Consider the following 12615-nt stretch of genomic DNA (forward strand, 5'->3'; position numbering starts at 1 on the left):
AGCTAGTTCGGGTGCATGATTAGCGACCCTGCGATCCAAGTAAAAATTGGGATACCTTCTATCTTTGAAGCTGCAGATTGTGTAGTAATTGAGGAAGGAAAAACAGTGATGTGTAAATGTGACCGTAGGAAAACGGAGTATTGTAGCAACAGCTGTGGAATGAAGTATAACAAATATAGCTGTGCTAATTTTACTTGCTTGTTATTATTCACCTGCAGTTCAACTTTTCATTAATTTTTATCTGTTAGGCTGTAAGAGCCCTCATTTGTTTAGGGCTCAGTTGCAACAGATATTGCAGTAAGGTCCCCAGTTGATCATGCTCGTAATGAACTGATTTTATTTTAACAGCTTTTTCAGGTTGATATAAAATGGGAAAATAACGTTGGTATCCTGTCTGGCTAAACCTGGTTAAACCTTGGTTGAACAAAAATGGGACCTGAGTTGCCTCCTCAATTTCGGGTGCTTTTTGTTGGTATTGCAAAGAGAATGGTGTGGGAAATGATCTTCCATCACAAACCTCTTTTGCAGTGTGGAGGAGGGCAGGTGTGTAGGTGGAAATATAATGTTTGCTTTTACATTGTTTGCATTATTTTTACAGTATTCAAGGGGGACAGGCTTCCAGCCATTCTGGCTGATATTTTGTATTATTGTAAGATCAGAAAATAAAAATGGAAAGTTAATGTTGTTTTGCCTTTTACCACTGAAACTTTGGTAATGTAAGTAGGTAATTCTTGGATTTTGTGATGGATTTGTGGACCTTTATTTTAGAAGGACAATGTACTCAAAGATGTCAATATTCTTAATGATAAAGTAATTGGAAGAAAGACTAATAAACGTGTGAAAGCTTTTGGCTCTTTCTGACTTCAGTTGTTCTTTGGTTCCTTAGTTCTGTCAGCTTCTGTATCTGTATATTAAGGTATTCATTACAGTCCTCTAACTTTGTGAGAAAAGGGTTTTTTAATTGTTTGTTTTTCTGTTTCAGAACCGAGAGCTCCAGATTATGAGAAAGCTGGATCATTGTAACATTGTCCGATTGCGTTATTTCTTCTACTCTAGTGGAGAGAAGGTAAGAATGAAAAATAAGACAGTGCCTTCTGGTAACCATCTGGGGTATAACTGAACTGTTTGAATTTCTAGAGGCAGGAGTGTGAAGGTAGTAGACATGATAACATGGAGAAAATGCTAGAGTGGTGCCCAACAGATGATGTTGGAGCAGATCTTTTTCAGTCTGGAAGTGTGTGGTCCATGAGGATAGTGTTATCAGTATAGCACAACAATGGCGTAACAGATTTGGATACACACCACCTCTTTTTGAATTTAGTGGAGCACAGCCAGGCTTCATTTGCACGTTCTAGCACTACCTTTCCATATGTGCAGATATGTTTTATAGGATTCAGCATTAAGCACTCTAGATCTAAAGCACTTTTGTGACTTTTCCCAGACCCGGTCTTCCTTGTGCATCTGTTCCGTATACAGGCTGAGTTTCAAAGTGCAGAGGAAAGAACAATGCATGATTGCCTGATCGTAGCATTTGTCAGAATGCTTATGCTCCAGAACAAGGAGCAAATAGCTGGATTTAATAAATCGCAAGAAGTAGACACTGCCATTTATGTTTACTTTCAGTCTAGGTATAAAAGTTCCTTGAGTTTTCTTAAAGGGTTACAAGGTTTTGTTTTAATGTGAAGTTATAACAGCTTCCTTGTCTGTACGTGTATCAGCGTTTTAGGAATCATAGGAGAATTCAGGATGAAATGGACCTCAAGATGTCATCTGGTCCAACCTCACGCTTAAAGCAGGGTCATCCATTAAGCCAAAAAAACCCAAACCTTTCTGGCCCGTGTGGGAGTTAATGTAAGCTGTGAGGTGGAGAAATAGGCTTCTGAACATTCTCTGATCTTCTTATATATAGTTATAAATATTTATATAAATTATATAATAATTCATATAAATGTTATTTTTAATTTTTTAAAGCAAATTACATCCTTAGTTGTCTTCAGATGCATGTGTCCCCAATGCTGTAAAGGACTGTAGACGAGAGCTAATAGCTACTGGAAGGCTACTAACTGCTGTTGCCATGAAGTGGGTCAACAGAATGGGAGAGGCAACCAACCCACTTCATGATCTTTGGAGGTAGAGAAGGAGCTCACATCTCCAGGATAAGTTGTTGGTGGCAGGTCACCGCAGTCTTGTGCAGTGCACAGAGGGATAATTGAAGGGGCTCCGTTGTTACCTTTCTGAGAGGTGCTTGAGCAGACCTGGCCCTGTGCCTTGCCTGTGCCTGTGGAAAGCTTGCAGAACCACTTCGCAGGAATCAATTTTTTCTTTTTGCATCAGCCTTTCGCCTTCTCTTTCCCCTTGCATGGTGATAGCAAGAATTTCCAGTGTTACATGGCTGCTGTTTTGTTGGTTGTGCGGTGTAATTTTTTCAACTATATTGTGCTCATTTTGCATGTAAGCAGAAATTCCTCGAGCAGCATGAGTACAAGAAGGGAAATACTGTGAAGGAGGGCTTGGTTTGGCCAGCTTGTGACTTGGCTGGAGTGAAGTAAAATTTCATGAAACAAGCAGAAGACAACAGCCTTATCTAATGGCTTTCAGAAACCTCCTGCAAACAGTGGAAGTGTTAAAACTTCTCAGAACACTGTTCCAGGAGTCTTTGTATAACAGTAACTTGAGTAAAACCCTTTTGGAAATCTTTAACTTGATGTTGAGCTTGAGACTGGATTTTCCACTTTGCTGTTTCAACTCCACATGGCTGATTCTTGGCAACACTAGTTTTGTTTTTAAAAATGTGGTCTCTATCCATGACCAGTGAATCTTAATGCTTCAGTGAGAAGTTTTCTTTCACATTCCTTTCTGCTCTTGTCTCTTCATGCCTCTCTGAGATTTCCACTGCTACCCTGTTGCAAAACGTGAACCAGTCGTTAGGGCAAAGGTGCACCCAGCAGAACATCAGCGGTGGTAATATTGCAGTTCAGGTTACAAGGTCTCTTTGCAGTTCAGTACAAAACGATACATAATTGGCTTGCAAGTGTTTCCATGTAGGTGGCAGCATGCGAAGATAACTGCCTGTGAGTTTGTTGGCTGCTGTTTGGGAAAACCTCTAGAGAGCAGAAAGTTGGTGTTCTGAAGCTCATCTGGGAAGGAAGAATAACATTTCTTGTCATGTTTTTGTCAGTTTGGGAAGCAATAACATCTTTTCTGTCATATTACCCTCATAATCAAACTGGCTCTTTGGAGAGTGGAGGAAAAGGAAGAAAAGTGTAAGGTCCTGTCTGATAACCAGGAAGGCCATGTAGGAAGAGGTTGCAGATTTAGGTGTTAGGTACTCAGAGCTTTATATAAAGTGATTCTTGAAGCAAAGTCCAATGGGAAGAGTTAATGTAAAAATCCAAGGAACATATAGCAGAAAATGCAGTAGCATAGTGTTGAGTGGGACTTGCAATTGTTACGTCTTCATGAAGAACTTAGCATAAGCACAGATTAATGGCAGTGGACTGTTAATTAGCTCAAGTCTAGCAGTGATGGGAAAATTTCAGAGGTAACTGTTATACTGCTGATCCCTTTAATGAAATAGTTCACCAATGAACTTAATTTTGATACCTATATATCAAGCCTTCTCTGGCATAAAGGTTTTCATGCTGCCATGATCACTCCACCTGTCTGTTCCAGCTGGAGCGTTCCTTGGACTTCTTCCCTGGTGCTTGACAACAGTGTCTCTAAGCCCAGAGACTTTTCTTTCTTTGTTTTTTGGCCAATATCCGAGAAGCTTAAATCTGCCTCAATTTAGAGGCACCTCAAAGGATTTCTCCAAATCCGGGCAGACTGGCACGCTTTGAATGCCGTTGGCCTTAGTAGTCACTTTAGTTCATTTTAATCGCTAGGCTTTTTTAGGCACTGGGCAACCTTAAAACTGGCTTTATTCTAGCAAAACAGAGGGTTTAATTCTTGATTAGAAAACTAGAAACAACAGAAAATAGCATCAAATAGAAAAACCATCCTAAATAACACTTGCTAATAAGACTATTCCTTAGCTGCAGCAAAGTTGTAGCTGGCTTGTAGAGATTTGGAGCTCTGTTTGCTTTTTCTAGGGGCTATCCATGGAACTGGTTGAAATGTGTGAGCTCCCTATCTTTTGTTTTTCCTTGTGATGAACTCTCCTTTTTATGTCTCCCATTCCGTTAAACTTCCTTCCTGCTTTTGCCAAAAGCAATCCAGCATTAGCAGCATGGAAATCTGGTATCAAACTTGGCTTTGACTGATCTCTTCTCCTCTGTTGTCTGTGACTGGGTGACTCCCTCCTGTCTGAGCATCTTTGAATTTGTATTGCCTTTATATAGGTATACCCTATATAGACATGTGTGTATATATATACACACATACACATATATTTATACCTTCATATAAGTTGTTTTGAGTACTGACTACGTATTAATCATGTTTGACTAATGATTTCTAGTTTAAGAGAGCTCAAAGAGAGCACGTAATATATATTAATATGACAGCTGACAGGCTTGGCGTTCAGGTTGCTTCTATAACTATTTCCTCCTTGGGTCTTTCTTTTTGTAAGTTTACAGACATTTGTCAGACCTGTTGGATAACCCAGTTCTTTCAAAAGACTCTTCCTTAATGAATTTGCCGGAGTTGATTCTGATTTCTTTTTTTTCTGAGGCTGTATGAGACATTTGATAGCAGGGCACTGACTTTCGTAGCTGTAATGTGCTTTTCAGTAGTCCAAAATATGTAATTATAACTGGTGGAACGAACCAGAGGGGAAGGAAGAAGAACCAAATAATGGGCTGAGTTGTGTATGGAAGATGCTCTTGGTGAAAGTAGACACAAGTCTTTTCCGTGCTGTGTTTCTGTGATTTGTGGTTTTCTAGGTAATCCTTGAAGAAAATGGGCAGGATTATAGGGCTGCCCAGCTCTGCTGTGTTTGATAGTTTTGGTATTCTGCTTTAGGATATGGTCTTGAACAAGATGCCTGGTTTGCCTGTCAGTTTGCCATTGGGAGATCAGACCGTATTAGAAAGGTGTACATTTCTGGTTTGATTTTTGCTACTTTTCCTTAATTTCAGGGACTGCCTCACATTTAGCATGATATATAAATGTAAATGTTAATTTACTGAAGCAGGGGGAGATGGTCTTGCTGCCTGTCCTTTTTAGCCTAATTCTGCTGAGGACCTTTTGAGCTGTGCTCCAGGGGAGGGCAGACATAGACATACTGAATAATCCCTCTGGCTCCTTTGCTGAGAGTATTCCCCAATGTTTTATAGCATGAACTAACTTCCTAAATCAGTGGCTGCTGAGTAAAATTATTCAGCTGTGTAAAACCTGAAATGAGTTCCTAATCCCAATTTTTTTTTCCTTTCTATTTCTGGTTTAGATCTTTCTTTGTGGTGTTTCATAACTGTTGGGTTTTCTTGTGTGGATGTCTTTGAGTGTTTAATAGTCTGATTGATCCATATCCATGCCCAAAAGAGGAAGAGAAGTCACTGGAGAGATTTGTTCCTGCATCAAATCATATAAAACTAAAGTAAATACAGTTTTTGTTGAGTAATTGCATCTCTGGTTATGTAACTTCTTTTTCCCCTCTTTAAGGTGGCTTTGTATTCAGAGGGGTCAAAGAAAGCATATATGGAAGCGCAGGGAGATCACAAATAGGCAATATGCTGACTCTTTTTTGGAGGCTAAGCTGGCCCTTCTGCATGCTGTAATTGATTTCTAGTCTTATTTAGCCTTGGCTGTGAGGGCATGCAGCCAAAAGTCCATGCAGGCTCAGGATGGAAATTTACTCCCATAGGCTTAGACTGAGGTTTAAAATAAACGTGCAGGAGATACAGCTGAGCTGCATCTGTAGGCTACTGTGCACTATCTCACGTGTGCTTTGGCAGCAGTGTATTAAACTGTAATGAATAAACTTGGAAGAAGGGAGCAACTGGCTGATTTGCAAGTTTGGGCTTTTCTGAACAGTTGGTGTTTCTCCAGGTTCATATCCCTGTTAGGAAGACATAAATCCTCCACCTTCAAAGAAGCATGAATATTACCATCCTTTCTCATGAGAGTGTTCACATGAGTCCTCATGTAAGGCCCATCCGTTCTGTTCCCTGTTAAAATTGAGTACTTGTAGTTGAACCATTTTGTTTCTTAATTGAACTGTTTTTAAAAAAAAAAAAAAAAGTTCTTGCACAAAATGTTCAATTGACAGAGCCTTGAGCCCAATTTCAAATTGACAGTGCCTGTGTGAATGTTTTGCACCAGCCTAGTAATGTGCTGAAGGGCCATCACTAGAGATGAATTTGGTCACTACGATCCACTTAATCATTGGCAGATCTGCTGTGCTGTCAACAAAGGAGCAATTAATGTCAATTATGAGGAGTTTTGTGATGTTGGTATCTCTGTAGTCCTTGCCTGAGGCCTGCCAAGCTCGTTTCAAAAAGGGCACCAGTCATCAGATAATGATTATCAGTTACTGCTGTTAGGGCTCACGACATGCTAGGAATTTCCTCAGTTGTAGTTATGAGCAGTCTCTGGTTTGGAGTAGGTTGTGTTAATAGAAATAGCAGTTTTGTCTGCCTGTGTAGGGCTTTGCAAGAGCGGAGTAGGCAGCAGTGGCTGGATCCTCAATGTGGTAGATGTGTGCAGTGGAAATGGGAAGCTCTGATTTCTTTCTAGACCAGTGAACTGCCCAGTACATCCAGTTAGTCCCTCTTCTGTTCTCAAGTCATTACACTGCCAGCTGTAGCTGCTGCTCTCATCTTCCCGTGTTGGATGGCCGTTAGGAGAGCAGCTTGGATTGTTTGTCCTGAGGAGGCATATAGTTTGAACCATTATTGTGCCTAGTTTGCTGTAATGATACCCTGATTCAGAAATTTTTGCTCAGTGTGGAAGGCAGTGTACAGGCAAGAAAACAGTGGATCTACAAAGACTCTGCTTTTGTTTTCATGGTAAGGTATGCAGGACAGCCCAGTGACCCCAACATTATCTGTTAATTTTCATCTTCCGACAGAGTTATTGCCAGCTTACGGCACAGTCCCTGCTTGGGAGCTGTGGTTCAAATATCCACAGATCACCTGTGTCAAAGATCATAAATCAGTCTCACCTTTTAGATGTTGAGTGGCTGTTTCTAACTTGATAAAAATATTTTTCCTTGGAAGTACAGCGAAAAGCTTAAGGACTGTACAGTGCATAGAATAAACAAGAATCGGCAGGGATTCCAAAATTCTCTTAATGAGTGACCTTTTTCTTCACTAGTGTCTCTTTTTAAGTGGGAAAACTATGATGGAAAATGTCTTTTTTTTTTTTAAATGAAGGAGAAAGGCTTAGTGCATCACCTAACAACCTAGAGTCTTTCAGTAATCAAAGGTAGACAATACAAACCGTCCTAGAACAAGACCCAGGGATGTTCTTAAATCTGAATTACATTGGGAGGCTTGACTTCTGCCCTTATGCTACCATCACAGCTGACCCAGTTGACAGTTCCTACTTACATCAGACTGTGTTATGTTGAAGAGTAACGAGCATTACAGAATAATCTGATAAGTTTTGACAAGTATGTATGAAAACAGAAGTCTTGAGACAGATCTCAGTTCTTAAACTCAACCGTGAACAGTGAGGGAAGAGGAAAGGAGATATTTTGCCCAACATTTGCAGTACTAATAGGGAGTGTTGATGTCTTTCTGAACACTTCAACTACTCTTCCCCCCCTGGAGTTATCTGTGTGAAATTGCAGCTATAGATCTAGGCTTATGGATCCTTTACTTTGGTGGCAGCCACAGCTCTGTTTTGAAATAGATGCGATTGTAAACTGCGAGTAAGAACAGGCCCATGTGGCCACTGGATGTCACCATTCCTTCACGCAAATAAGGTCAGCTACAACATTTTTTGCATTTTCAAATTTTTTTGGTGTCTCATGGCTACTCAGTAGTTAGAGTAAGAAGGCTCGAAATTCTTGTTTTGTCTTTGAAAGCTGTTCCAAAGTCGTCGTATCTTTAACGTTAGCCTTCAAGATAAGAGAAGGAAGGTGGGTCTTTCATGGTGCTTGATAAGGGTGTGTGAAGTGCATGCTGGCTGTAACTTTAAGAAAAACTAAAATAACCTTTTTTTGAAACTAGGGCAAAAAGTGTGTGACTTTGAACCTGTATGTTGTCTAAATCTAGATGGCTAAGCCAGGGTGAAGGGCATATCTTACCTCATGCTGACACTCTGGTGTTTAAATAATGCACTCCGATAGAAGGCATAATCCACATGAAATGCTGAAATCTGTTTTCCTGCTTTCCAACTCCAAGTTAAATCCTTCAGCACTTTTTGACAGAACTCTTGCGTGGTCACCATCCTGTCAGTAACAGCTCCATGTGTAGCACCTACCTCTGAAACATCACCGGTGGGGTGCCATCATATGGTAAAGAAAACATGATCCCCTTGAGTAAACTGACTGGCTTATCTACCTCGTATAGCTCCAGTACTGATGGCCTGGGATAATTCAAATAAAGAGAAGTGCATTCTGGAGGCACAGTCCTGAATTTTAGGTTTATCGCTTATCTGTGTGCTTTTAGCTTGAATAGGCAGGTAAAGTGAGTGTCTGCAGAGTGTAGTTCCCCATTTATTTCTCCAAATGCAAAGGTAGTTTAAGAAACTCCTGTGTTGTTCATCTCCTCTTGGTTGTGCTCATATAGCTGATCACATGGAGGCCATCTGCAGACTAGCTCAATTAAATGAGCTGGGATTTAAACACAAAAAAAAAAGCGGGGGGGTGTGCAAAAAATACCTGCAAACCCCACCAGAACCACCACCACACTGTTACTGATCTGCCAGGAGATGAAAACAGAAATGAGCATGTTCATCATTCTTTCCAAATGCAGACCAGTAAATTTAGTCACCCTAGAAGAAAGAGTGCCCAGAATAGTTTCTTAACCTTTTTGTCTTATTACTTGATGCTCAGAGAAATTTTCCTTAAATTCCAGTTCAGGATAACTTCTAACATCTTGCTAGATGCTGACATATTCTTCAGAGTATGCCCTGTGATTTTTGCTTTTGCCCTCAGTCTGGAGTTTGGTGTGTATGACCTCCCTGGCTTCTATCATCGTGTTGGTGGTAAATAGGGGAAATAATTGGACTGTGGCTGACTAACGTTGATTGTGGTGTTACATGTGCACATTGTAGATGTGGTGTGTGTGATATATGAAAAAAAATTACTGAAAGCTGGTACAAACGACTCAGGATTAATTTGGGGTTTGTTGAGGCAGGAGGATTACAGAAAAGGAATATTTTGTACTTTCCCTGCAAGGAACAATCCAGAAGAGTGGATCTTTTAATTCAATAGTTGTTGCTTTATATGGGCCACAGTGAAGCTCAACTGAATGGTGCTTATAACAGATTACTTCTGCGGACTGAAGGACCGAAGAGTTTTAAAAGTGGAGTTTGAGACCTCCATGCAGCCTTTCCTGTGTCAGTAGGGTAACGTTTTCAATTTCACTGTCTTCAGCCATGTAATATGTAATGCTCATGTGCTAGAGCAGTTGTACTTGCAGCCTGTTTTATCTCCAATTCCTGATACAAAGAAAAAGATGAAGTTTCTAGAATGTTTTGGCTCTTGTGTCCTAGTCTTTCTCGTGTCTCTTATTATGGCATAGTCTGTATTAGTAGTTACTTAAATGAAGTGAAGTAGTGCCGGTTCTTGAGAGGTGCAGAGTGGTTTGATGGCAAGACCATGGTTGTTTTGCTGTGGCTCATTTTGGAGCAGTGTTTGTCAACTGAGGATTTATCTACCAAGGGACAAAACCCAGTTTCTAACATCTGAGGCAATTGCAGGTACATGAGCTGCATTGCTAAAGTCAAAATCCTGATGAAATACATTGATCCTCTATTTCAGGAGCTGGCTTCCTGCCCTCCCCCTTTTTCATTTTAAAGAGTACATGGTCATAACCTTTGCATCAGGCACAAGAGAAGGTGGATGTGCATAAACATTTGACCTGCTGAGGAAAGCTAATAATCTATTTAATCCTAAGGTCTGTAAGAAGGAGTTATTTAATGACATCTTGTGTTTGCTTTCTGTCTTTTCTATGATGCAGTCTCCTCTGGACCTTTCTGTTCTCTGTAGAGGTGCTTCAGAGGTGCTCCTGATGGTTAGGTTACCTTGGTTGGTTCCCAGCCCAGTGACTTTGAAACGGCAGTGTGGAAACAAGTCACGTGTGGAATATGTGGTGAGGTTTGAAAAAGGCTTCCTGTAATGGAAAGATAAGCCTTGATCCTCCCGCTTGATCCTCAAGCAGTTGCCCTCATTTGGCAAGCTCTTTGAGCTAACCCTGTTTCCTATTGCAATGCATCTGGGTCACTGGAAAAATAGGTGTTTAGGAGGAATGCATGAGGTAGGCAAACCAGATTACATCATCCTCAGAGCTTGTCAGGCCATGACTGCTTTCTGGCTCATACTGGATCTTGTTCAGGGGAATCCAGGTAACTTGGATGTTATTTTCATCCAGTTCATGCTCGCAGAGAAGGGTGAGGGCTCTTGAAAACTGTATTCTGAGCGTTTATCAGATTTGTGCCAGGTTACATCAGGAGGAGGTAGGTCAGAACACTTGAATCATCTTTAATTCATGAAAGTTGTCATTTAGGGCACTTGTGAAGTGTCAGTTGCTTGTGGTAGGAGTGGAGTATGCTGCTCCTTGTACAGGCCACACCATAAGCCTTGCCTTTATAGTTGCATATTAAAGTTCTGGGTACATCAAAATTAAGGGAAAGGTGTTCATGTGCCTTGCGCCTTCCAGATGATAATGTGCAATACACATTTACACGCGAGCAATTGTATGAGGTTCAACAATGCTAAGGGCTGGGTCCTGCACTTGAGTCACAACAACCCCATGCACTGCTACAGGCCTGGGGAAGAGCGGCTGGAAGTCTGCCTGTTGGAAAAGGACCCGGGGGTGTTGATCGACAACCAGCTGAATATGAGCCAGCAGTGTGCCCAGGTGGCCAAGAAGGCCAACAGCATCCTGGCTTGTATCAGAAATAGTGTGGCCAGCAGGACTAGGGAAGTGATCGTCTCCCTGTACTCGGCCCTGGTGAGGCCGCACCTCGAATCCTGTGTTCAGTTTTGGGCCCCTCACTACAAGAAAGACCTTGAGGTGCTGGAGAGAGTCCAGAGGAGGGCAACGAGGCTGGTGAAGGGTCTAGAACACAAGTCTGATGAGGAGCAGCTGAGGGAACTGGGGTTGTTCAATCTAGAGAAGAGGAGGCTGGAGACAAGGAGGCTCAGGGGAGCCTCCTTATTGCTGTCTACAAGTACCTGGAAGGAGGTTGTAGCGAGGTGAGTGTCGGTCTCTTCTGCCCAGTAACAAGTGATAGGACGAGAGGAAATGGCCTCAAGTTGCTCCAGGGGAGGTTTAGATTGGATATCAGGAAAGATTTCTTCACCAAAAGGGTTATCAAGCAGTGGAACAGGCTGCCCAGGGAAGTGGTGGAGTCACCGTCCCTGGAGGTATTTAAAAGACATGTAGACATGGTGTTTAGGGGATGTGGTTTAGTGGTGGACTTGGCAGTGCTAGGTTAATGGTTGGACTTGATGATCTTAAAGGTCTTTTCCAACCTAAATGATTCTATGAATACCATACAAAACCCATGTAGTTTGTTCAAGTACTGTGGGTAGCATAAAAACACATAAGGATTGGTGGGTAGGTGCAAAATCTCTCTCTCTGATTCAGGTGCCTTGATCTTTCTGTGCTTGTGTCATGCCGTGTCATTGAGTTAATCCTGTTTCCAACAGAACATAAAAGAAAAATAAAAATGAAGGAGAGAAAAGTAAAACAAAGACAGTGTGAACTAAATAGAGTTGTGTAATTCTCAAAACTCACTGTCGTGAAGTAGCATAGATGGCGTTTAATGGTCATATGTATTACTGGTTTACATGTCTCCTTGTTCTGTGAGAGGAGAATGAAATAACTGTAATTCCATTTCTACTCATTTTTTTCTGTCTCTCTCTAATATCTCATGTAAATCTTTTTGATATATGGAACATGAACCCTCTGAAAGTAATCAACCTCAGTAACAGAGAACTCTGTGCAGTGACTTGTTACCAATAAGACTTTCCCATTCTCCAAGAGGCAGGCATTTGACGTATTCATCACCTAGCTTTCAAAAACTATTTTTCAGGTTGATGTCGTTAATTATGCCCACCCCCGCCCCTCCCCAGCATTAAATGTATTCAAGTCCTGATAGGATTTGCACAGAAGACTGCATTAAAATACCAGAAGTCTTTTTAAGACCTGTTTTACTGCTAAAAGTTCTCAGTTCCACAGTTAGGCACTATGTGATTATGGTACTTTGTCATTTAATTCCTCTTTGTTCCTGCTTTCCTTTGCTAATGTATTCTGTAACAAAGTACTTTACTATAAAGCTACTTTTGTTGTTTCTCTGTGTTACGTTCACAGGGACCCCTAACCTGATCCTAGATGTTAAAAGTGATACTCGCATCTTTGTTTCTGTCTTGTTCTGTTTTGCCATGAGTAAGTTCATATGCTTAAGTTGGAGATAACCAGGACATCAAAATGAGTGTGAACAAAATGGTTACAAATGTGGCTTACTGTCTACGAATGGTTAATGTGTATTATTAATCCC

The 12615-nt window shown here is 41.1% G+C and overlaps 1 protein-coding gene across 2 annotated transcripts in view; it reads left to right on the plus strand.

The window, feature by feature from the left end:
• GSK3B (glycogen synthase kinase 3 beta) overlaps positions 1-12615 on the plus strand; it is a 143620-nt gene that overhangs the window by 77421 nt on the left and 53584 nt on the right. For both annotated transcript variants that reach the window (XM_068417571.1, XM_068417572.1), the window contains exon 3: positions 983-1066. In XM_068417571.1, coding sequence (XP_068273672.1) covers positions 983-1066 — 84 coding nt within the window. The remainder of the gene's footprint in view (positions 1-982; positions 1067-12615) is intronic.

This window comes from Nyctibius grandis, chromosome 23 (genome assembly GCF_013368605.1).
Source record: "Nyctibius grandis isolate bNycGra1 chromosome 23, bNycGra1.pri, whole genome shotgun sequence".
Taxonomy (NCBI): domain Eukaryota; kingdom Metazoa; phylum Chordata; class Aves; order Nyctibiiformes; family Nyctibiidae; genus Nyctibius; species Nyctibius grandis.